We start from the raw sequence: 27,236 nt of genomic DNA, 5'->3' as shown, positions 1-27,236 counted from the left end.
AAAGAACCCTAACGAGAATACTTGCAGGTCTTCTAGGGGCTATTTCCTCAGGAAAGGTGACCAATTACGTAATACTGCACATGCAATCACTACAAACATTTTCAAGAACTAGAGAATACTCTCACAGCTACAGAAACTAAACTTTAACTTAAGTTACGCTCACGTTGTTTTCATTACGTTTCAATCCGTGATTTCTACTCAACATATAACACCAAGTTAGAAGTCGAAGAATTTTAAATGTGAAGTTGTAAGTGGGAGGTAACTTGCCCTGCTAGGTTTCAGTAATTATGCAAGACTGTTATGTTTGTTGATATTAAAGTCATTTGCACTTTTAAAATGGTACACTTTTGATATAGATAGATAGAGTTGCTGCAGAATACTGACACTGAGTGACTGCTTTGATTTCGTATATTTGTAACTAGCAGGTTGATCAGTGCTGATCATTTTCATCCCCTATTTCAAGTGCGTAGATAAGTTGGTAGTTTTAGAAAAAAAACATTCCGAGTGTACATCTCTTCGCAATATTTCAGCAAAATCTACATTGGTAATATTTCAATTTGAAATCTCCACAAAATCATTAAATTCAAAATGTATTGACTTTTCGAATATTAAGTTCCAAATAGTTGTAAATTTCGGTCTTTTTTATAACTTCTTATACCTACGTGACAAATATAAACGGTTTAAATGATGTCGTGTCTTTTTACACGACACGATAAGTGACGATTTTATACTCACGATATTTTTACCGTTTACTCAAATGTCGGTGAAGGCTATTCGTACGATATATTGCCCATATTACCCTACTGAGATACGACGAACGTTTTATAGGAGGGCCGGTTTATAGCGCCATATTGCTCGTACTTTTACAAGTTGCCGGTTTTAAGAACGCATAGCTACAGTGTGGTGTCGTAAAATGTCGTCAGGCGATTATTTTGGGAAATAAAGATCTCCGTCTAATAATATCTTAACGGAGTTGCGAAATTTGATAAAATGATTTAGAAATATAACAATTATCCAGGTACCATACCAGGTACCAGGTTTTATTGATCATCTTAAGCGTATGTTAAATTTAGAATAATGACTTATTTATTATATATACCAAATTATTTAGAATGTGGTAGTTTATAATATATAGGTATATTATTGAAATCGTCGGTAAACAAATATTTAAACGTTGTTAAACGATACCCCTTTCATGTTTCATTCCCGTTCAATATTAGAAGCTTTAAATAATAAGATTAAGCTGTAATTCAAAATACAGACTTGAACATATTAGATACTTAAGTGTCACAAAGTACCTAATCACTCAATAATTTACAATCGTTCGTTTGACTTGTTTCTTTCCTATATGGATAATCAATGCGTTTGAATAGAAATAACCGCTTGATTAAGATTTATCGAGCACAAGGCGAACTGCGCTTTAAGTTGCAAAGCTGTTTTATCTTTTAAACCAAGGTTTTGGCTGAGAGCTACTTGCTAGAATATTGGAATATTTATTTGCAAGCAATGAATGGATATGAAAAACGCCTATTGAATTTGAATAGCAATCAAACGTACGTATGTGAAATATGAGCAAACTATTTTTTGCAGTACATTTTAAATGTCTATTTATAAAACGTACTCTCGACATTCGGCAGTACCTACCGACTAGGTGAAAGTACCGCAAAACTTTTGTTTCAACATGATTGCTTAGCAGTCCAAAAAATACGCCTTGAAACAATTTTTTGATATATTTTACTTAAAACTGTGTTATTGGCGGAATTAGGCATAAATTCAGGATCGGTGTATTGTTATTGGCCGAATAAGGCATAAGCAGGATTGCATTGATACGAAGTGAAAAAAGCGAGCGTCAGCCGTCGGTTATCGAAAGTATTTAATTCATCGAAAATTAATAAACATATTCCATAGAGTTTTGGAGTTTATTCAATTTCGATAAACAAACGATTCAAAGAGATCAATTACAAAAGTCTTCATAATTTGGGACCGCCAGCCTCTGGCGCATTGCTACAAACGTTATTATAATATAATCCTTTGTTAAAAGGTCAGTAATGTGGGTGGGTTTCTTTAATTTAATTTATTTGATAAAACAACATATGGGTTTGTTTAATGTCTGGCGGTATCATAATACTAGAACATTCTATCTACTTTTTTTTAGCCTAGCCTTTCTTCCAAACTATGTTAAAGTCGGCTTCCAGTCTAACCGGATGCAGCTGAATACCAGTATTTTACACGAAGCGACTGCCTATCTGACCTCCACAACCGTATTTACCTGGTTATAACAAGATACCCTTCGGTAAGACTAGATGCCAGATTTTCAAGCTTCTGACTACTGTTAACGACTGTCAAAGATCTTCGAAAATGATAGTCAGGTCCGACAATTTAACGTGCCTTCCGAAACACGGAGGAACTCGATATGTATAAGATGGTCACCCATCCACGGAACATCCTCGGCAAGCGTAGCTTAACCTCAGAGATCGATCCGTGCGGCTGTTGTCAACTAAGCCACGAGCTCCACCACTAGTTTTATTAAAATGGTGAGTGATTAAATAACTTAAGACAGACATAACATATTTACTTAAGTATCATCTAATTATTTGTTATTTACTTTTAATTTGTCATTAACGGGGTCACTTTCAAAACTCATTGTTATTTAATATAATTATACTTTAGACAGTGATAATTTATTTACTGAATTAGGAAACTAATTGAACCCAATTTCCGTTCGAATGAATCACAAATGTAAAATAATGTAAAATGTTATGGAATAATTTATTCAAAAATGGTTTAAGTACTAATTTAATTTAACGATCTAGTATGAGACTTCTAATGCTTTATTTAGTAACTAAAAGATTAACCCCCGGTTTCTGAGGTACATTTAGCGGTAGTTTATCTATTCAATAGAGTTTTTTATATGAGTTTTAAAGCTATTGAATAGATAAACTACCGCTAAATGTATCGCAGAAACTGGGGGAAAGAGTAGTAACACAGATATTTACATTAAATAAACTTCTAACGTAAATCTGCAAATAATCTTGAATAATCCAGCCGTAATTTGGAAGTAAGATAAATGATTTCTCTCTAAATCCTCACTATCGGATAGGGCAGCTCATGTAAATACTCGTAGTGCTGTAATTTAAAGCTATCTCTTACTGATATTTAACAAGGGGTGTCGAGCTTTTAAAAACGATTTTACTACGATCTAAATAATGCAACTGTTGTAGAGTCCGATTATTCTGTTCGTAGGCAGCATAAATCGATGTTATTACTGTAATTATGATAAGTTAATAAATAAAAAAAGAACAATCACACAAAACAATAAAAACGAAGATTAAAACTAAACATATTAGGAACCAGCGGTCCTGTATAACGAGATGCATGGATGTGAACGAAGGAAAGGAAGTTTGTAAAGATCGTAACAAGTGACGTTATCTAGTCTATAGTCTACCTCTGTGGGAAAAAGGCGTCATTTTCCTCAAATTTCCCTATATTTAATGCTCCAACTCTTGCATTTGTGATATAAGCAGGACTTAACAGACAGGAAATCATTTCCGAAATGCGATTAATAAATCTCAATATTTATCATTAACCGGACACGTGGCATCCCTGTATGTACCTGATGTAATGGATTCTCAATATTATTACTATTTCTCACCACACGTGGCCACGTGTACCTCCCACGTAGAGTCTTTTGAAAAAAGGTTGTATTTAACACTTTACGATGAAATATGAGTATGTGTAACGTGTAATTAAAATAATATTCTATACGAGAGAGCGTTGCAGTTGGTTTTAATTTTTATTGCACGTTTATGAGGTTGTAGGAAATTATTATGTACATTGAAATTCCTTTTTTGTATCCATACTAATATTATAAATGCGAAAGTAACTCTGTCTGTCTGTCTGCTGCTGACTCAATCACGCCTAAACTACTGAACCAATTTGCATGAAATTTGGTATGGAAATATTTTGATACCCGAGAAAGGACATAGGCTACTTTTTACCCCGGGAAAATGACGCATTTCCCGGAAAAATTCAGGTGGCGAACGTAGTCGCGAATAATCAACATTATAATGACATTGAATAAACAAAATTCCGTTGTCATGGCAACTGTTTTAATGGCGGATATGCCTTAGCGCGATTTCGTTTTAATAAGAGATATAAATAATTTTGAGAATATTTTTCGTGAAAAAAAAGCATATTTTATATCATCACGCTACGACCAATAAGAGCACAGTAAAAAGTGTTATAAAAACGTGGAAAATTCTGTCCCATTCTCTCTTATGTGACGCAAGCGAAGTTACGCGGGTCAGCTAGTACTATATATTTTGTATGTTTATAGTACTTGCCATTTAAATCACTATATTATTATTTTAATGGAAATGCAGATATATTTGAGAACGAGGTTTTTAATAAGTTATTACATCATCATCTTTTAATTTAGGACTAAAAATTAATAACAGATCCTACTAATATTATAAATGCGAAAGTTTGTGAGAACATATGTATGGATGTTTGTTACTCTTTCACGATAATACTACTGAACTGATTACGATGAAATTTGGAATATAGGTAGCTGAAGACCCAGAATAACACATAGGCTACTTTTTATACCGGAGTTCCTAAGGGATTGAGATTTACATGGGAAGGGGTTACGACGAAGTCACGGGCGGCCTCTAGTGTAACATAAACTTGGGGAAGAACTTGAGATAGATCTATTAGATCTTAACATATCTACCGTAATTAATGTACGTGAAATCAAATATTTGTTCTTACGCTTAGAATCCATATATTAATTTGACTTCATTCGGTAGCTTTTAAATCGATTCTTGAGAACATGGAGCGGTTAATTGGTTTTCTTAATTGATTTCAATCAAAGCATGAAATACGTAGACTCCAAAGCAAAAATGTATACACTCTTAGATCAAATAACATAAATTATATCAGCCAAGGTGCTAATAAAGTTTCGTAATCATAAATATTAGAATATGCTTAAAAGGTTGTGTATTCTTGCTGGGCGTTCAAACTCGCGCTTGGCCATCGTGGTGGACTCAAGACTAAGGTCTAACCTAACCCCTCCATCGTTCGGAAACCCTTAGCCAGCAATAACACAATAAAGGGTTAAAATATGCCCAATATTATGAGTAAATGGCATTAAGCTCACGATATATTACATGGGATTAACATTGTAAATGGTGAAATATGGGTGTACTAGAGGCCGCCCGCAACTTCCTCCGCGTAGGATACCTTCTCGTGTAAATCCTGGTCCCTCGGGAACTCCGGGATAAAAAGTAGCCTATGTATTATTCTGGGTTTTCAGCAACCTGCATAAATTTCATCGTTATTGGATCAGTAGTATTTGCGTGAAAGAGTAACAAACATCCATACATACTTACAAACTTTCGCATTTATAATATTAGTAGGATTAGTAGGAAGTAGGATTTGATACACTTGAGCTTACACCTTTGTGTATAACAGGCGCGATATTACGTACGTTTTATATTAATCGAATAACAAGCCACAATGTTGCTCTTCCATCATATTAACACAGCAATGCGAATTGGCTCAATTGTATAGCGGATATTCTCATAACAATGATCTCTGACACCCACTGCGATACTAACGCCATCTGTGTAATAAATCTCGTACTACTATGACAGATCTGTCATTGACAATTGACAGATTAAATTCAGATAATAATAAAACACATGTTTTGATACTATTGCCGATAAAAACCACTTCAATGTTACATACATACCAGTTTTAACGATATATCCATTCTCTTTCGCTTACATTGCTGCTCGTCCTCGGTTTATTGTTTGACGTGTTCTCATTACGCTATCAATGTATGCGTGACAATAGGTGATTGACAGATAAATATAGCGGTTGTTTGTTTTGCTTGCAGTCAGTTAACTAACATCGCGTTGGTCGATGTGTTCGTGTATTAAAATTAAACAAAAAAAAACATTGTTTTGTGGGATAAATAACAGTAGCTTTATTGTGTTTTAAATACGTTTTTCCATAGTTAGGTATTTAATTGTGAAGTTATTATAAGTATAGTGATGTTTGTTTTCTCTTTGTGATAAATGTTATCGCGAGATCCGCTGGTTGAAGATCGAAGGCCATTGTGAGTAAGATAATTATTTATAATTAACCGTATAATTGAGTTTTATACTGTAATTACTGTTAATTACTTGACATTGTTCATATTATACTGAGCAGTTTGCAGAGTGGTTGTTATTGCACTGAAAAAATGTATAGACGTACAGACGTACATAATATCACGCCAGCTATACCCGAAGGTATGGGCAGAGTTGTATAAAATGCACACACGTTTTGCTATTAACAATGTTGGTCCCATGTTATAGTGGGCGAGTCTAATGCCATTGACAGGGCACGCTACCAAGCATCGGGATACTATTGAAACATATTCTCAAAAAAAAAATGAAATACCAATAGCACTTTCCCCGGGAATTACTCTCGAGACCTCTGCTGATCAGACACCGACAGCACCGCAAAAGCAGTCTTATCCCCGGTTTCTGAGTAAACTTAACGGTAGTTTATCTATTCAATAACGTTTTTTTTTGCATGAGTTTTGACACTATTGAATAGTTAAACTACCGCTAAATGTTATACAAGTAATTTGGGGGTTATACAAGTAATTTATACTAACATAACATCACCTTAAAGGTATTCGTTAGATAAGTAATTTTTTCTTAGATTCACCTTTGGTCGCGTAAAAATTGTTTAAATTTGACTCGCTGTGTATTGTACTTCTAAATAACAAAAAGTTTGCTACCATTCTTGTCAATCGTCAACGGAGTAGTTATAGAGAAGTGTATCAAAAACTGATCAACGATCCCTGCGTATTCAGAAATAACTACTATTAACTTCTTCTTGTAATTTTATATGTCAAACGATATCTGATAATACTGATTATAGAAAATTGCGCTACTGTGCCTCGATTCTCTACTACTATCGACTACCGACAACCGAACTGTCATCGAGAAATTTTGTAAAAAAATCTGATCAGCGCCTCTGACGGGTGTCGTAGGAAACATTTTGGCAGTACATTCTAAATGTCAAAATTTCGATAGCTAGCCGGTTGTCGGTAGTCGATAGTGGTAGAGAATTGAGGTACTGATCAAAGGTACGAAATTGCTACGACTGTTTACTAACTTCAGTCAGCTGTTATACGTTCTATCGCGATGATATTTATTTGCCAAAGGTTTTCCTCAACCGCCAAATAAAACAATGATTCACTGATAATTCCTAATACACTCAATAAATTGACAGCTCGACGTCGTATGGATTTAGATAAACCTAGAGGTAAATCCCATCGCGGAAGTTTAGACTTAGACTAACGCAGCTTGGTAATTAAAGGTTTTATTATTTAATTATAGCTGACCTGTGCGACTTTCCTTGTAAGTAATAAGGTAGTACATATATAACCAAGGGTTTGAGTCTTTCCGTGATAAGATGAATTTAAATCGGTGCAGTAGTTTAGCCGTTAAAGTATAACATACAGCAATAAATAGATGGGTAGACTTTCACATTTATAAAAATAGACTTTTATTATGTGTGTTCCGCATGATAATCGAACTCACGATCTTCTAGCGCAATCTTAGTAGCATGGCAACTACAAAAACTACTATAACTATTTCTATAAATTGTCTCCTAATATTTTAAGTTATATTCAAGGTTATTCAATCTAAAAAATGTATTTATAAGCCAGATTAATCTGGAAACATTATTCAAATAAACTAGTTTTATGATTCGAATTTGTGTTCAAAATAGATGGCCGATTGACGTAATTTCGTAAAAAAGAGCTCATATTTTGACGCCAGTTTAAAAAATATCTATTTAAAATTCTAGACTGCCAAATACCAACACATCTTGCAAATTTATCATCTGTTGCATTATTATTAAATATGTACATACGCGTATTACCGATGTGGGCAAACAAACCGCCAGGCTAAAGTGGAATTGGGCCGGACATGTTCACCGGATGCACCCTGAGAGATGGGCTAATATAGCCACGAAGTGGGTGCCACAAGATGGTCGGCGGCAACGGGGAAGGCCCAAACGGAGATGGCGGTACGACATAGACGCGTTCCTGGAAGATTGGCCGGAAGCAGCAAGCGTCCGAGGGGTCTGGAAGTCTAGGGGAGAGGCCTTTGCTCAGCAGTGGGACACAGTAACAGGCTAGATAAAAAAAAAAAAAATGTACATATAGTATCATATTTCTTTTCTACTGCCGGGCGAGAGCTGTCCTCCCGGAATAAGCGAGGGAATAGGCCTTGAGTCCACAACGATACCGCATACAAAACAGTTTTTCTTTACTTGAGCTCCTTCTTGGAATTGAAAAGGAGTAGCCGATGTTTGGTGAAATTTCATCGTAATCGGTTGGGCTTTGAAAGGGTTTTGAAAGTTGGGCTTTCACATTTATATTAGTAGGTACGGAAGAACAGCAAATGTAGAAGTATGGATGAAAGCTGTTAAATAGTCTTTTTCTTATTGTCTGGTTAGTGGCAAAGTCTAAGTCTTAATCTAGTGTCAAAACTGTTACAGCCACCCGGAGGCCTTTGACGTCGGTTTGTTGAAAAGTGGACCATTAAGTTGCTTAGTACTGGCGCCTATTGTCGACATCGGCAAGGAATAGGATCCTTCGGCAAGCGTACACTGTCGGTTACTTTGCCTTGGCATGCCGCAATTCTTTTAAGCATGTTGAAGAGTTCTTTAGCATACAAAGTTCGTAAGTATAGTTTCCGGCAGTGAGATAATTTTTCTCTTTTTGTTTCTCAGTTTTTGGAATAATTTTTCAATCACGGGTGCCAGTCTTTAATATTTCCGTTTGACCGTTATTTATATCTATTACATTTTACATAACGTATTCAATTACATAAATTCATGACCTATTAACCAAATTGTTTAATGTCAAAGTAAAAATAGTCTTGATTTAACTGTAGTAGTATAAATTACGATGCTAATCAAATCAATTGTCTATTCTAATTTATAATATTTAGGTGACTTTGAATTAAACGCAATGTCGAGGTTGTTTAAAGGTTATTCATAAGAGCAATAATAGTAGTTATTTTCTTGATTTACTCAAAATTATGCCATTTGAGAATCGAAATCGCGACCCACGCTTAGTAGAGTGTAAAGATCCTAAGTCACTAGGCCACAGACGTCGTTAAGTTAAAGTTAATGATAATAACAAAATGATAATAGGTTTGCAAATAAATATTTAACATTTGTTATTTTACAAGAATTGTACAAAATTCTCACGGTATTGTTAACAGTGCATTGTATTTCAATTTAATGTTGTTTTTGTCAACATTCCTGTATTATAAGATTGTATTTGATTGTAGGGTTAGGTTGCTACTGTTTCTCTATTTCAGTATTACTTGAGAACCAAAATAATTTTAGACTGTCATCATGTATAAGCATGGGAAATTGCAAGTATTGGATAATATTTGTATGTAATGCCACGTATAGGCCAGGTGTATGGAATATTTAGTTTAGTTTGTAATACTTCTATGTCAGTTATATTGAATTGAAGGTATAGCACACGCCCATTTATTTCATTTTTTATGTTTTTTAAATGTTTGTGTTCATACTGTTGACATGCTTTTAATAATAAATAAATAAATACATCAGCGTTTCGCCATTAACAATGTTAGAAATAGGGAGCGCGCCTATTGTCACGGGGTCTTTTATAAACATACAAACAACGGACACGAAGTTCATCCAGACCCGAAACAACTATTTGTGGATGGCACAAATAATTGTTCCGTGTGGGAATCGAACCCACGATCTCACGACACAATGAAGGCATGGCGACCTTAACCACCGCGCCACAGAGGCAGTCAAATCAAAGACCCCGGTATATCAATTCAAACATTATTTAAAAGTTTGAAAGTTCTTTACTTAATATAAGACAAATAGCTTTCTACAGTTGCAAAATCGAGTATTACTGCTAATGAACAGTACATACTAACCTTTGGACTCAATACGAGGGTTTTTACACAAATGAGTGAGTCAGAGTATCACCATTCTTATTCTTGCATCATTACCACTGGATCACGCGAACCGTGACGGCCAAAGTTCGAAGTCCAGTTACGAGAGCTAGTTTAAAAACCTGTATAACGAAATGGACTTTGATACTAACAAGTTATCTGTATAATAGGTATACCATAGTCCAATTTGCAACAGTTGCTCTTTGGACATAGCGAGTCTAACACGAATTGCTTAACTTTTAGAAGTATTTTTGTCAAAAATTTTGGAAATTATTGTTGAAGTTGTGTTTGTGATTGTACTCTGCCGATTGGAAAGAAAATTTGGTATGTTGGTTATTTAATATTATTTGTTAAATTATTAGATGACAGTTTTAAGATAAGAATATTTTTATCCAATGACTACGTCTTTAAATTTATACTTCTATACTTAATGTTATAAAGCTGAAGAGTTTGTTTGTTTGTTTGTTTGTTTGAACGCGCTAATCTCAGGAACTACGGGTTCGAATTGAAAAAAAATGTTGAGTGTTTGTTTGTTTGTTTGAACGCGCTAATCTCAGGAACTACGAGTTCGAATTGAAAAAATCTTCTTGTGTTGAATAGACCATTTATCGAGGAGGGCTTTAGGCTATATAACATTGCGCTACGGCTATTAGGAGCGGAGTAGCTACGAAAAATGTATCTCTCGTGACGTGACGCAAGCGAAGTTGCGCGGGTCAGCTAGTACATCATAAGTGTATGTACTTAGTGTTTGTGTTCAAGTTTGCTTTTAGTCTAAACGCTAGTGAAAGTCGGGTCTCGGGTTCTATTTCTCGTCAAATGTTATCAGATTTTCTTACTCTTGTTGTGATTAAACACCTATTATAATTAACGGTAAAATGTAGCTACTTAATCAATCTTTACCAACTTTTTATCGATTGTTTTAAGTGTTCGTCCAAATTTCCAATACAAATCCGATCTATAATTCCTACTACTACTATTAACAACTATCATAGATTAACCAAAACATGTTTAACGTTTTAGGACCATAAAGATAACAAACGGTACTAGCAAAACAGAATCGATGTGGTTTTTTGAAGGCTACTACGAGGAAAATTCTATCATTGCGGATTTACTGCCAGAAGTATTAACATTGATAATGTTATAAATAAATAACACAAGCTAGACTAAAATAAAAATAACTAACAGTTGAATTACGCCTTAGGACTATGATAAAAAGTGTATATATTTTTCATAACTTTTCCTGTTATTTTTATTAGAATTTTCACGATGATACTAAACAAACACTGATAGGCAATCGTCTCCTCCCGAAACTAAGAGGGAAGTTAAGCCTTGAGGCTACCACGCTGGCAAAATAGTACTAAATACGGTTTGAAACTTTGTATTCCTTAAGGAACCGTTAAAGAATCCCGGCATGCAAGGATTTCTTACGATGTTTTCTTTTTATCGTTGGATAAGTGCGAAAGTTTGTTAAGATTTATGGATATTTGTCAGTCTTTCAGGCAAGTTTTGAATGCATGATGGAATTTGCCTCACGAATTGTTTATAACATTTAGTAAAGTTTGTAAAACAAGGCATTTTTTAAAGCGGACGCAATACGAGAGACATATCAATTGGTGTCTGTTTCAATTTGGCATAAATAAGTTCTACCTATAGTGATATTAATCTTCCTAGTAAAGATAGGAATAGGAAATGATCATAGGAAAGATTCGTATCCAAGGAATCTTTAGGCCCGACCAAACTAGATACATATCGATGGCCGTCCGTTTAAACGAGTTATAAAAAAAACCATAAGAAGACGGAAACATTTACAAAATTGCTGACAATTTAAGTAATAAAGGTATATTTCCAAAACAAAAAAATATCGAAATATTCCTAACGTTACGTAATTAAGAGTTTTTTGTTCGTCTGTCTAAATTAGTCGTCTGGTGGTCCTTGTACCATAATAATAACATACTACGGGAGGTACAAAGTTCGACGTCCGGTTGGTGGGAGAGTCCAAAGTTCTTTACTAGGTTGTTATTAAAAGTTATGTAAGTATGTTAGCAATGGTTTTTCCTCAAATAGTATATGACGCACGATTACTATATTTGGCTGAACTTGTTTTTAGTAGACTGCCTTTGTGGAGCACGGTAATGACCGCGAAGTCTCAACTTTAAAGTTCTCGCTTTTGGTGTGGTACTTATAGATTGAACCAATAAAAAATCATTTATTGATTTTAAGAGGGCAACAATTGAGGTTGTTTTTGCGTTACCTATAATTAAAACAAAGAATGAAGAGGCCAAACAACTTTTAAATTATTTGACCTTCTATGAATAAATTGTCCGAAACAATATATTTATCAATAAAAACTGTTTTATTAATAGATATTAATACTTTATAATTGACGTCGTGGATCCGAGTATTTAGACAATATTTGTGTGATGAAAAGGAGTGGGTAACTATTACGAGTATGGATATAAGTTTATCTATTCTTCTTATCGTATGGTTAGCGGTCAACCTAGTGTCAAAGTTGTTCAAGCCGCCCGACAGCCTTTGACGTGGCTTAACGACTGTTATTTTAATTGACAACAACCGGGACCGAGATTTTACGTGCCCTCCGAAGCACGGAGGCGCCCAGCTCAAATACCACTATGCGGTCACCCATCTATGGAATGACCGCGCCAAGGTTTGCTTAACCCACAGATCGTTTACCGACCGATGAGCGCGACTGGCTATGGGCGCCTCAGTACATAGGGCGCCTCAAATACGTAATAATAGTTTAGTTTATCTATTATTATCTATATATTTAGAAGTATACATAAGAGTATGTTTATCAGTTGTTTGGTAACAGTACAAGCTCTGCTTAGTTTGGAATCAGATGACAGTGTGTAAGTCTAAACATATTTATTTATTTATTTCGCACCCCAAGTTGAAAACTCCATTAAATAAAAAAACATTTTTTTCAGAAACTGATAAAACTGTTTTTCTAAGATATTATTATACAAAATCAATTTTTATCAGTTTCTGAAAATTTTTTTTTAGTGATTTGATTTAGTGGAGTTTTCATCTAGGGGTGCGATTTGTTCCCAGAAATCTGAATTCATACATTATTCTATTGTTAAACTTAATTTAGTGTTGAGTAAGTAAATGTAAATTAAATATATATTGTTGTTAATTTAAAATGTAATTGTAAATATTTTCTTTAATATTAATAATTTATAAATTAAGTTCCTCCTATAAATAAGTTATATTTGTCTATTTGTTTTATAATATTTAAGTAAATGTTTTCGCAATTTTTTACGATGAATGAGAGAACTAGACCGTAAATCCCATTGAGAATAATGTTATAATTCTGTCTAGTTTTTTGATGTTTTCAAGGCTAAACCGCAAGACTAATTTAGACAATATTAAATTTGATAATTTTTAGTGTATTTTGTGATATTATTTTGATGTTTATTGTATAGCTAACGTTTCTCCGCGACGTTTTCCGTGAAAAAGGATTATTAGGTTCATAAATATCTTATTTATTGACCCCCGATGCAAAAAGAGGGGTGTTATAAGTTTGACGTGCCTGTCTGTCTGTCTTTCTGTCTGTGGCATCATGACTGCCGAACGGATACAGTGATTTCAATTTAGTTTTTTCTATGTATCGTATGGTTAGTGGTCAACATAGTTTCAAAGTTGTTCAAGTATTGAAATGTCACGTAGCAACACCGTCGTCGCCACGTGAGTTAGGTGACATACATTTCAATTTTAACTGCTTGGTTAAGTAGCCAGCGACGCCGCCATGGCGTCCTAGTGAGGCAGGGCTCTAAGAAAAAAACCGCTGACGAAATGAAGTGCCTAAATGAATTAGAGTCACGTATATTTTATTTTCTTAGGTCCTCTTAGTGGTTACGTCGTTGACCTAACGTTTAAAGGACCTTGCAATTTGTGGTCTAGCGAAGCTACAAGTTTGTGTGGGGCTTGAGCCACTAATTAGAGACCTTTCTAGTCCTTTTTACATTTACCGAGCTGAAGAGTGTTTTCTACCACTATTGACTGTCCATAATAGGCTAGCTATCGAAAAAAAATGTATGATAATCGGCTCAGCGCCTCTAGCGGTCGTAGCAGAAACTATTTTTGTAGTACATTTTAAGTGTCAATTTCTCGTTACTCAATGGTTCCAATTCTAGAGAAACGTGCTACTGAAGTGCAATTTTCCACCTTTATCTTATAGCCTACGCTAGCTATCGACGAATTTTGTACGTAATCAGCGCTTTTTAATGATATTTTCAAGTCGTAGCTTTAAACTTTCACATTAAATAAACGCGAACCTGCATTACCAATGGCTTGACATTTTGGCGCAGATTACACTGGCATTGACTCTAAGCTAACTGTATTTTTATGCAAATAGTTTTGGCTGATAAGCCATAAAAGCGCAACAGACAGACATACAGACTTTGGCATTTATAAAATGAGCATGGGTAGTTATTTTATTTGTCGTCTCGTCCCCGTGTCGTGGAGATATAAATAGCCTTTGTGGTTTTATTTTGATGAACTGAACGATACTAGAAGAGACAAATGTATTGGTTTGGTAACCTTATTTAATGAACAATATTTTAGAGATATAATATGCGTATTGTTGATGCTAGTGAATTAGAATTAACCTGGACCAATGTGTGTTCCCACAAATAGCAAGTAATAGAGACGGCAAGTCTGCCATGTAATGTAGCTAATTAAAAGGCTTAAAGTCTATTCGTTTGTGTTCTATTTTATATTCTATAATAGCCAGCTTTACACTCTATCGCGCGTTCTTAGGAGTGTACAGGATTACGCAAAGACAGTGTGCTCGCTATATTCTTCGCACACCTAACTAATAAGCGCTTCCCGTGGTCCTTCCTTTGCCCTAAACACTCGCTCTTTCATGCGCGATTGTTGTATCATGCGCGGTAGAGTGTGTGTGTGTGTAGAGGTGGCTAATGATGAGGAAGATCATTATGTACGAATAATTGCGATATAATATATAATGAGATAAAAATTGCAATAAGGTGTAACAATATCTAGCATATAAAATAAACACATAATTTCCATCATCTTCAAAACATCATATATGTATATGAGTATTTATTGAATAAATTAATTATTTAAATAGTGATGAGCTTACAGTACCAACTATATATGTGATAGTATTTTTTTAAACAAACGCTCTTTTACAAACATTTGTCTTTCTTCACAGAACAACAATCAATGCAAAAATCAAGTCTTTAACCAATTGAAGACTACAAAACTAAGATGTTGTTCACAATAACCTTGCTGGTTATCATCGGGTATGTGGCGTGGAGACTCCTGCAGGAGGAGAATCCACTGGACAAGCTGCCCGGTCCACCGAGGAAACCCATCGTGGGATGTGCTTTCGAGTTCATTGGGATGACACCACGTAAGTAACCTAGCTGTTCCAATTCTTTGGATTTTTAAGCACCGACGTAGAAATAGGAGAGTTTTTGACATCTGTGTCTGTATGGGTGCTCCCACACAGCAGTTATATCTATACTAATATTATAAAGCTGAAGAGTTTGTTTGTTTGTTTGATTGTTTGTTTGTTTGTTTATTTGTTTGTTTGTTTATTTGTTTTTGTTTGAACGCGCTAATCTCAGGAACTACTGGTCCGATTTGAAAAAAAATGAATCTTTCACTGAATCTTTCAGTGTTAGATAGTCCATTTATCGAGGAAGGTTATAGGCTATATATTATTACGCTACGACCAATAGGAGCAGAGTAGCAATAAAAAATGTCACAAAAACGGGGAAAATGTTGACTCATTCTCTCTTATATGACGCAAGCGAAGTTGCGCGGGTCAGCTAGTAACGTTAGAAACTGAATTATAACATTTGTTTTTAAGCAAATTTATTCTAAAATTTTATTAAAATTGATTTATTATCGTGTTACACAATGTTGTATAACGCTATATAACTGTTGTGTGGGAGCACCCTATCAAAGTTCCTTAACGAATGGACATTCATTATGAAGCAGTTTCATTTGACATTGAGTTCCTTGGGATTACGTGAGTAAAAAGCTGGTATTTAGGAATCTGTATTTTTAAGCACCGACGCAGAAATAGGATAGTTAAGTTTAAGGTGTATCTGCGTTATGAAAGATCGTAAACGAATGGACCTGTACTGACGCGGTTTTATTAGATTAAAAGCCGACAATATAATTAGGACGGTTCATGTACGTAGATTTAATTTTTTGGCGTTTTAAAATGAGGCTGCGACTTTTTTGTTAGCTGTTTATGTAAGGCTCTGCGTTCCTTCCACTTTTACCTTGAGTCCATTCAATAATTGTCAACCAAATAAGGACTATCATAAGTACAACATTTATGTGTATGGAAAAGTCTCCAAAACACGATTTTTTTTGGGAGCATAGTTTATTAAAAAAAAAAAAAAATATAATATCAAAGTAATGGTCCAAATTTCTTACAGTTAATGTCTATTGGAAGCTATTTTCTAAAGCCCGAATACTTGCGTGAAAAAGTGTCGTTATCGACATCTGGACCCATGTTCGCACTAAATCAAATTCTTTCGCGTCGTCAGCGAGTGTTGTACGAACACAGATAACACACACAACTAAATGTTTTACCCTGGTATACTTTTTCGTAAAGACAAGGTCACAAAAACGCACTTAATATTTCGTAGCTAAGCTTTCCGCTGTCTCTCCGTATGTATGCTTAGATTTTTTGAACTACGCAACGTATTTCGACGCGGGTTTTTTTAAAAGAATAAAGTGAGTGAAGATAAAATAACTGTTTAAACCGAGGAAAACCGAAGCGGGCCGCTATTTACAAATACAAAGCTTGATTACGCTTTCACAGAAAAAAGTACAGTCGTTTTTATGAAATTTGAAGATTTAAAATCCGCGATCAACGGTTATAGACGACGTTCTTTTTCCAACTACCCAAACCAAACTATTTCCATTCTTAATTGCATTAAAATGGGTGCAGCGGTTCTGCCGAAATGCTAACAAATAGTCTGACTTTCACATTCATAATATGAATAAAGAGTTTGGTGGCTAATAAAACTACTAAAATCGAAGTTGTGACCCTGTATTTTATGCAGTTTGATAGCTGACATAAAGTTAAACAAGCTAGTATGGATAAACCTTAAAGCATTCCTGACGATACAGATAAAAGTCATACCTGCATCGTGTCAGCTTACGATCGTTTTAACTTTACGTGTTGAGGTAAAAACGTACTATATACGATAAGTGAATAATCCATACTATCCATACTAATATTATAAACTAGCTGACCCGCGCAACTTCGCTTGCGTCACTTAAGAGAATGGGTCAAAATTTTCCCCGTTTTTGTAACATTTTTCGTTGCTACTCCACTCCTTCTGTAGCGTGATGTTATATAGCCTATAGCCTTCCTCGATAAATAGGCTATCTAAAACTGAAAGAATTTTTCAAATCGGTTCAGTAGTTCCTGGGATTAGCGCGTTCAAACAAACAAACAAACTCTTCAGCTTTATAATCTATACTAATATTATAAATATTAGTATAGATGCGAAAGTAACTCTGTCTGTCTGTTACTTAATCACTTCTAAACTACTGAACCGTTTGCATGAAATTTGGTATGGAGATATATTGATACCCGACAAAGGACATAGGCTACTTTTTACCCCGAGAAAATGACGCATTCTCATGGGAAAAGTCAGATGGCGGACGAAGTCGCGGGTTAAAGCTAGTATTATACAAGTACGTGTAGTTCGGTGTATGTTCCTCTCAAAATAGATTTGGTATTGAGTATCTGTGTCAATGTTTGCATAAAGATAATGTAAGCTGACTTTAATGTGTGAAGGTTTCGTGTTGCGGTTCGTGTATTGAGTAGTTTGATGTGAGATAATAACTTGTCAGGTAAAAGCTATATAGCAAATCTTAAAGAAGATACTTTATAAATAAATATCATTGGACAACTTACACAAGGTCATATGATTCCAAACTAAGCAGAGCTTGTACTATGGTAACCAAATAACTGATAAACATACTTATCTACTCCTAAATACATGCTTATATAGATAAGTTGACATCCAGGCTCAGAACAAACACTCGTACTCATCACACAAATATTTGTCGCGGGTGGGATTCGACCCCGCCGCACGCGGCGCTACGGTTGTTGCGGCGAGGTGACCGCTTAAACCACTGCGCCAAACGTGCAGTTAAAGTGCTTTGGTGGCATAATATCAGTTATAATTGACCCAATGTATAATAAGACTTCATCATCATTCTACATCGTAATCGATTCAGTAGTATTTGCGTGAAAGAGTAACAAGCATCCATACATACATACATACATTCTCAGAAATTTTGCATTTATAATATTAGTAGGATTACTAACTATATTTCATACCTTCCAACTAATTACAAATCATTGTTCTTTCCTAACTACCCAAAATGTAATCTAACACAGAAATAATTTTTCAAATCGGACCAGTAGTTCCTGAGATTAGCGCGTTCAAACAAACAAACAAACAAATTCTTCAGCTTTATAATATTAGTATAGATTATTATAATACTAAACTACTTTAATTTCGTACAAAAAAAAAATCACTTTTATAAAATGAACCGCTAAAGTATTCTTAAAGTAGTTTTTTCTGCTCAATTAGGTACTTAGAGAGTTGTTAATACGTCTGTAATAAAGTTTCATTTAGAAATGTTCGAAAACAAGTGTTTCAAACAGATTATTAGGGCACTTGGGAGTTTTTTAAATAATTTATTCGGCAGTTGAACGGATGTAAAGGAGACTGTTTACTAAGGTACTTTTTATAATATTTGAGAGCGGCGATACGTAAAAATTCATTTTCTTTTAAAATAGAATACTGTTAATTAATCTAATTACCGATTTTTTACCAATGTACATATTTTCGCATTTAAGCAATTAACTAGTCCCTTCTTCTTCTTATCGTATGGTTAGTGGTCAACCTAGTGTCAAAGTTGTTCAAGCCGCCCGAAGGCCTTTGACATGGCTTAACGACTGTTATCGTAGTAGATAACAACCGGGACCGACTTTTAACGTCTAAGTCCCTAAAAACAAAATGTTAATTCGAACTATTCTTAGTCAATTTTTTTGTCACAATCTTCAAACGGGTTATGTACCTAATCGTTTTCGAAGTGTTAATTAAGCAGTCATGTAGAAGAATAAGGAAAACGTTTTAAAAAATATTTTGAAGACAAATATTAATGAAAAAAAAAAAGTTTTTTTTTTTAATTAATTAATAAATGATATAAAAAAAATTGTTAAGTTTTGTTTTGTAATTTAGTGCCTTTTTTACGCAATAATGAGATCTAGGTGACACACGTGGCCCCACTCATAAATTTAGTTGCGCGAATTATTATTAGGTAACTAAAGTTACCTATATTTGACCAGCGCTTCTGTCTGTCTCAATGTGAAAGTTCTTGAAAATTGTCTCAGTGGTTTACCCGTGAAAGCAGCATGAAACAAACCGACTTCCGCCTCTTGGATAGGGATTTTATGCGAAAGAACCGTGGATAAATTCCTTACCTTCATTTACAATAGGAGTCCGGCAGAGAATTGATTCACGATCATAATAGCTTCAGCTCAGATTAAATTAAAATTCTTCAGCGTGTGTAAATTCCTCTTTGCAAGGAATTACCACCATCAACTTAGCCTAAACGTTTGTGTAAAGGCTCTCCGTTTTGAAATGGAAATATTACTAATACTAGCTGTTCTTGATTTCATTTTGGGTATAATAATATAATCTTTAGTGTTTTTCCGGCAGACTACAGACTACTACAGACTGGTGAGCACAATCTGTGATTCAAATTCGCTTCTAACTCTAATACATAAAATGGTAATGAGATGTGAAATGTCCTCGGAACTCCTCGCTCGTGTGGCGAGGATTCCCGAACGTTTCCGATCATTACCGATCTCGTTCGATCACGGAGACCAGTGGGCTGAGAGAGTTTAGCCTTTGTACGCTAATCCACGGCGACGATGCCTTTGAAACTGAAACCAGTTTGAAACGAGTTTCCGATATTCCAGCTCTAACTAGTTTTGAGACTGGTTTCAATTACCATTTGTTTTTTTATGTTGCCAATTTGGAAACTTTTCTGTATTTATAGTAAAATGAGATATCTTATTGTGAGTTACGCCTTGTTTTCATAGGGTAATAATGTAGTTATCGCTACTATAATGCCGTGGGTTGTACCATCCTGCAAGGCAAACTTTGATTACAATTAAGTTCAAGGCTGTAGAGCAATGGGATAAGAACCCATGACACTCCAAACAACAGCTATCCCTGCACCCCTGCATCAAATTATAGTTCAATTGAAATAGTGATACAGACAAAAAGAGAGGTTTTATTTTACTTAACTCAATTTTTGCAGAGTGAAAGAACAAAATTACATGACACTAATTGGCACTAAAATAAGTTAGTAAAATCTCATTTTATTTAGTAACTGTAGATTTATTTCTTCAAACTAGACTAAGATACAGTTTGGCAGTTGGCAAAATTGTTAGCGTTAAATGATTGCCAATAATAGCAATAAACATCCATTTACTTGCCACATCTGACATTTCGCTGGTTAAGTACGTTTTGCTAGACGATTTGAGTTAGGCACGTAATAGCCAATAAGTTTGCAGCCTATTTTGAGCTAGATTTTGCTCGGTATTTTTTTATCTAGTTATCGATATCTGTATAGTTCTTGAGTTGGTCTGGTGGAAAGATCGGCTGTTAAATGCCTTAATAGCTTAGAGAGTGTATAAATAAAACCACTTGAGATTAAACTCCTGCCATAATTTTTAGAAATGATTCGAGGATCGATTTATACAGTATATTAAAAGCTAATTATTGTGCCAAGTTACTGATAAAAGTGCGTGATTTAACCAAAAAGTCCGCTACGCTAAAATCAAAAGTCCCAACAGATTAACTCGATATCAATATCTGAAAAATCTAACTTAATATTGTGACGTTTATTTAGCAATTAAAAGACTCCTTGGCATTCCCTAATTTATGTCACATACCTTAATACATATATACTTTACTAATTGGCCCTTATTCTACTCGTATGAAGCTAAATGCTTACATTGTATTAGACATCTATAATACAATTTACAACATACACTCAACCAGCTAAATTAAACTGCTTAATTAATATACATAACTTCCCTGCCTTACGAGAAAAATAGCCGCAATTAAAACATACAACTTTCTTTTGCCAAGAAAAATAACCTCGATTAAACAAAACAAACAAACAATCAATATTCCTAGAACCCGCAATGTTCGCTCGCGATCGCTAGTTAAGTCTTCAGCTACGATTTATTTCAATCACGCTCTATAAATCCACGGGTCTCACAGACTCGGGTCCGACAGACCGCGAGATTTACACACCCTAAAATAAAACATTATTTAGTGTTACTTACCAGTTTTATCTGCCTCTGTGGCGTGGTTGAGTCTGCGACTGCTAATCGCAAGTTTTCAGGTTCGATTCACACGTCAGAAATTCTTTTCTAATTTTCATTGGAATATTTATCAATAATAGCCTCGAGATTGGTTACTAGCCCAGTCAATGCCGCTCGCTCCTGGTTACATTATTTCAAAAGCTGATAGTACATACACATACATAATATCAACGCTTTTATCACAGGGTAAACAGAAACCAAATAACGGCACTTGCTACGATTGCTACAAAAGTTTAGTTTAGTTTTAGAGTTATGAGTTTTCCTCTTTCAGCACCTTAACCTAAGGCAAGAAGAAATAGTTATGGTTCAGAAACCGTAGCTGTTGAAAAAATTCTTGCTGAAAGAGGAATTTTCGAGTAAAGATCGAGGAAAATATATAAATAACTTAATTATTATTTTGTTTCAGAGGGTTTGTTCAAGAGGATGCGTCATTACGCTAAGGTGTTTGGCGATCGTTATGTCGTGAAGGTGATGAGCAGAAGAATTTTACACATACACAGCGTTAAAGATGTTGAGGTAAGCACAATACTGCACTTTTAATTATAACTAACTTACCTTATGCTCGCGACTTCGTTCGCGTCAAAGAATCAGCGGGAAAGAATGTAAGGATATAAACTATCTGTGTGGCATATTTTTAAAAAATCGTTCATTAGCTTTTGCTTGAAAGTGTTATAAACAAACATATTATATCCAAACAAACATCAAAAACTTTCGCATTAATTTAAAGTAATATATAGATAATAGTTAAAGTGCAATTTGGATTTCCGCGTAGAACACTTTTTGGCGCCACGGAATTTTTTTTCACTATTTGTTGCCCTTGATCCTATAATTCTAGATTTCGAAATCGATATTCTCTAACTATATCAGATAGTTAGTTTTAAAGTCAATTATGTTGTAATACAACTCAAAGGTGACTTTGTGTAACTACGCAATAACAAAGTTTAATTACAATTATAATAAGTCGATAGTTTACTAGAGATTTAGGTTTGTATAATTAGAAAATTTATGTTTAAGTATTTGGTTGTCTATTTTTATCTTTAGAATAAACAATTTGGATTAATTCAGTTACAAGCTATATAAATAATCATACAAGGCTTCCGATTTTGGTGATCCTAATCCTCTAAGAATTTTGGTCCCATTGATCCCGTACATACCGTGTCCCAAAAATTACAATCACAACCAAATATATGTAATTTAGAGCAGTTGTTCTGAAATTATGCGTGTACATACATTTACGATGATTTGTTGATATATAATTCACAGAATATAGCTTTTGTTATTGTTTTTCTTAAAAATAAATGACACTGAATTAGTAGCATACTTTTCAATAATAATATGAAAACATCATTATGTAGGCACATGATTCATCAACTATCATATAAGTACGATCACTAATTATTACTTTAAAAGAGAGTGACCTCTATTTAACTCTTTCTTGCTGATCATATCCCGAAATTGGTTAAGTTTTATCTAACAGTAACCTGGCTTACAGTACTCTTTAGTTTAAAAACTTTATCATTTAATTTGTTACCCTTTGAGAAAGTTTAAAGAAAAAACCTTTTCTTTTTATAAAAGTTAGCTACAGTATACTTTTTCAAAGGATACTGACTTCCTTTAGCGTTTTGTTTTTAATATTGTTTACGGAAGTCGAAGAAAAATGTTTTCTTTTAACCTCAAAAGATAAATTGCTGTTGAGTATTACTGGTAGCTAAATTAGCTAAATAGAGCCCTTTTTTAAAAATATGTATACATTATAATATGTCGAAATTATCTATAGTTATAAGACATACTTACAATACATACATACGACCGATGTTAATACAATAACGCAGATGAAAACGTCACTGATACATTAAATAAGAACAAAAAACTAATATAAAATATTTTAAATCTTGAATATATCTTCCAAAGTATTTATTTATCTTCAAATATAATTAACTAGCTGACCCGCGCAACTTCGCTTGCGTCACATAAGAGAATCATAATTTTCACCGTTTTTGTAACATTTTCCTTGCTACTCCTTGCGCTCCTAATGGCCGTAGCGTAATGTTATATAGCCTTAAGCCTTCCTCGATAAATGGTCTATCTAACACTGAAAGAATTTTTCAAAACGGGCCAGTCCTGAGATTAGCACGTTCAAACAAACAAACAATCAAACAAACAAACTCTTCAGCTTTATAATATTAGTATAGATTAATATCATGCATCGAGTGCTTTAAGCGTAATGTATGAAATATGAAACGACACAACAGACACACTTATTTTTTCTTTTCCGTTTGAGTATTCCACGTTTTTCATTCTCATATATTTCTGTACGGAACCTCCGCCTGTCATACGGGTAAGTAAATCAGAATTAAGCCTTGAAAAGACTACGAATATGGTTTAATAATGTGCCGTCGTTAATGTAATAAAACTGGCCAAGTGCAAGCTGAACTTTCGTAGGAAGGGTTCCTTACCATCTATATATAAAAGAAAGTGGTGTTAGTTACGTTATTTATTTTATAAGTGAAGAATGCCTCAACAAATTGAATTGTTTTTATAAAATTGTACTTAAGATACGGGAAAGGTTTTTATGGAGAGAAAAAAACACATTTGTGTCATGGAAGCCTCTTAAAATTGTCATTTTATTCTGCTTTTTAATAATTGTTGTTAAAACGGAAATGGAAATACATCATCTGTTAAAACTTTAGAACTGTCTCGATTCATGAGATACAGCCTGATGACAGACGGACAGTGAAATAGCAAACTCTCAGTAATAGGGTCCCGTTTTTATCCTTTGGGTACGGAACCCTAATAATGAAATATATAGCAATATGCACGTCGACATGTTCCCGCGTTCATTGTTTTATGAAATGTTTTCAACATTGTTCGCAAATTTAATTCCGCTGTGAAAAGGCGATGTCGGACATTTATTGAAACGGTGAAGAATTTATTTAAGCCGATTACAATTTTTCATTTTTAATGAAATAACAGATATTGTTATTTAATTATGAAGAGTGTTTTTTTTCTGATTCGTAAGAAGTTGGGATGCGTGCTGTTTGTTGTGGAATTATTGTTATTTTAATTTTATTTTGATTTTAAGATATCTTTTCATCTAAGTTTATTTTAGTGTATGTTGTCATAAATGAGCGGAATTAAAGAAAAAAATGTTAATTAGTACAGAAAGAATGAAGCCTGACGAGTAGGTATAGATTGGTTTCTTTAGCACTGAGGTGTATATCAAAATTCTTAAGCTGTCTACTGCCTATCAATATACCTATATCTAGCCAAATCGTCTTATAGTGTCTAGAGCTAAATTAGGGCAGGCATATTACAAGATCTCTAAATGAATAATAATAAATATCATTGGACAACTCACACGCGGTCATTTGATTCCAAACTAAGCAGAGCTTGTACTATGGTAACCAAATAACTGATAAACATACTTATACTATAGCTAAAACATTTCTGAAATTGATCGACATTTCTGTTGGCTATATTCGAGCTAAGCGCTAAAAGTAGGCTGCGAACTTTTAATAAGAAATTCCGTTGGCTTCGCTTCAAGCTTAACGACATCCAATAATTGGCTGGAAAGTTCCGCTTTCCTGACTTCCGATGAACGGAAACTCTTTCCAATAAAATAAAAGGTAGGGTAATTGTATTACAGTCTAGAAGAAATCTATCAAAATCGTCTAAGTTATTCTTAGTGATACTGTTGATAGTATACGGATATCTTCAATAACTCAGAGATAGTTAAGGTATACTTTATTGAAACGGTAGGTGTAGTTTATATCAAATTAATTATATTATCAATAACCTTCATAAGCCGTGAAACCAGTCCTACGGTTACGGTAGGGACCGTCTGTATTGTAATAAAACATCATCATTGGCCTGAATACATCTACTGCAGATGATTAAGGTGGCGTCACCTCATCTTCCTCTGGCACTTTTATCTGTCGCAAATGTGGTGGCGGTTGCCACTCCCACATAGGCCTTTTGAGCCACGAACGAAAGTGCACTAATTCTACCTAATTAAACATGGCTATACCTCATTTAATATAGTTGGTTTAAAATAGTCCGTATCAAACTTTTGGTGACCTTTAAATATCGTACTAACTTAATTAGGTTAGACAATTCAATTTTCCTCACAATTTATAAAAAAAACCTCGGATAGTGATTTCTATTGTCGTGTTCAGTGCCCTGGTTTCATATTGGTATTTTGTTCACAGATTGTCCTGGCTCACTCGAAGAATATACAGAAAAGTAAACCTTATACGTTCTTAGAGGCCTGGCTTGGCACTGGACTGCTGTTAAGTACTGGTAAGATAACATACCACATCATACTACTGAGCTTTTTAACTACACTCCGTCAGTTAAGAAATAAATGAACGTTACCGTTATCGGTGGATCTGTAGCACGATTCAGAACCGCGATTCTCTACGACTATCGACTACCAACAACCGGCCAGCTATCGACATTTTGACATTTAGAATGTACTGCCAAAATAGTTCCTACGACGCCCGCCAGAGGCGCTGATCAGATTTTCATACAAAATTTCTCGTTTACAAGTCGGTTGTCGGTAGTTGATAGTAGTAGAGAATCGAGCTACTGGCTTAATTGATTTACAATTAACATGTGTTAAATTGAAAAAATTTACTGATTTGACAGAAAATTTCACATATGCATATAATAATATAGTCTTTAGCATAGCGGTATATTACACCGCTAGCTTGGAAAGGAGTACAATTTTGTGTGTTTATGAGTAACATTTTTCTTTTCCATGACTAGTTTTTTGATAGCCTACGCTTGCCTCATCAACGAATTTGGCGAATACCATACCATACGCAGTCAATTAAATTAAATTATTTAAAGTTAGTTGGGGGACTTTTTCAATTTAGGGACTTATACTTATACTACTACTATAAGCATATTGTAAAACCTTTTTAATACCGAACTCTGAAAAGTTGAGTTTTAATCGTTCCCAGTGAAGGGTCGGAACTACCCTATTTTCAAAGTTTGTGACGCGTGAACTAAAACCCATTATAAAGCCTGTTTAGTAAAATTCTGGGTGACATTTTTACTTGACAACCTTGATGTTTAAATTAAGTTTTAACTTTATATTTTGCTGATAAGTTTTGTCTCTTTTGTTTTCAAAGTAAGTTGACTAATAATTTATTGTGGTTGTGACATTTTTGAAAAGTGGTAGATAAGATAGTACTGCGAAATAAGGATTTAATATTGAATTCTTTCAAAGGGTAACTTTAGAAATAATGTCCAATGTGTTTCCACTTTACAACCAGCTAACGGCTGTAAATTTATGAAACAACCTACATTTAAAGAAAAGTGGAAATTATAGTCTTTACGTAGGGAACACTAATTTAGAACAATGTGGCATTAACTTGTTTCCAAGAAGCCAAATAAAGTAGGACTACTACTATACTATAATTATATTGTAGGACAGCTAAAAGCATATATGTATATGTATCGAGTTCTCCACGTGTGAGAGGTCGTATATTGGCGCAATCAAAAGGTGTATTCATATTATTCATATTAATGCTGATTGCAGCGGCTAACGCATATTTAGAACTTCCTTACATCATCTTCTCTTCCAGGTAGCAAATGGCACAGACGTCGCAAGATTTTAACTCCTACCTTCCACTTCAACATTCTGAAGAATTTCGCCGTGGTGATGGAGGAACGCAGCCGCGTCCTCGTGGAGAAGCTCAAGCCGCTGGACGGCTTAGACGTCAGCCTGATGCCTGTCATCAGTGATTATACGCTGGTCACTATTTGTGGTAAGTGCTGAT

At 34.5% G+C, this 27,236-nt stretch overlaps 1 protein-coding gene across 3 annotated transcripts in view; it reads left to right on the top strand.

Annotated features, from left to right (window-relative positions):
* Positions 1 to 5,890: 5,890 nt before the first annotated feature.
* The window catches only part of LOC142979006 (cytochrome P450 4C1-like), a 38,424-nt gene continuing 17,078 nt past the window's right edge, over positions 5,891 to 27,236 (top strand). The window contains exons 1-5 of one of the 3 annotated variants that reach the window (XM_076123729.1): positions 5,891 to 6,121; positions 15,211 to 15,411; positions 21,857 to 21,966; positions 25,659 to 25,749; positions 27,042 to 27,224. In XM_076123729.1, coding sequence (XP_075979844.1) covers positions 15,267 to 15,411; positions 21,857 to 21,966; positions 25,659 to 25,749; positions 27,042 to 27,224 — 529 coding nt within the window. In that variant the 5' untranslated portion in view covers positions 5,891 to 6,121; positions 15,211 to 15,266. Of the gene's footprint in view, positions 6,122 to 10,199; positions 10,338 to 12,859; positions 12,881 to 15,210; positions 15,412 to 21,856; positions 21,967 to 25,658; positions 25,750 to 27,041; positions 27,225 to 27,236 lie in introns of those variants that run through there. The other 2 variants (XM_076123727.1, XM_076123730.1) reach the window with 2 other exon arrangements.

Source organism: Anticarsia gemmatalis, chromosome 15 (assembly GCF_050436995.1).
Source record: "Anticarsia gemmatalis isolate Benzon Research Colony breed Stoneville strain chromosome 15, ilAntGemm2 primary, whole genome shotgun sequence".
NCBI lineage: Eukaryota > Metazoa > Arthropoda > Insecta > Lepidoptera > Erebidae > Anticarsia > Anticarsia gemmatalis.
Note: the sequence above shows the minus strand (reverse complement) of the source record. Positions and strands in the feature narration are given on the sequence as shown.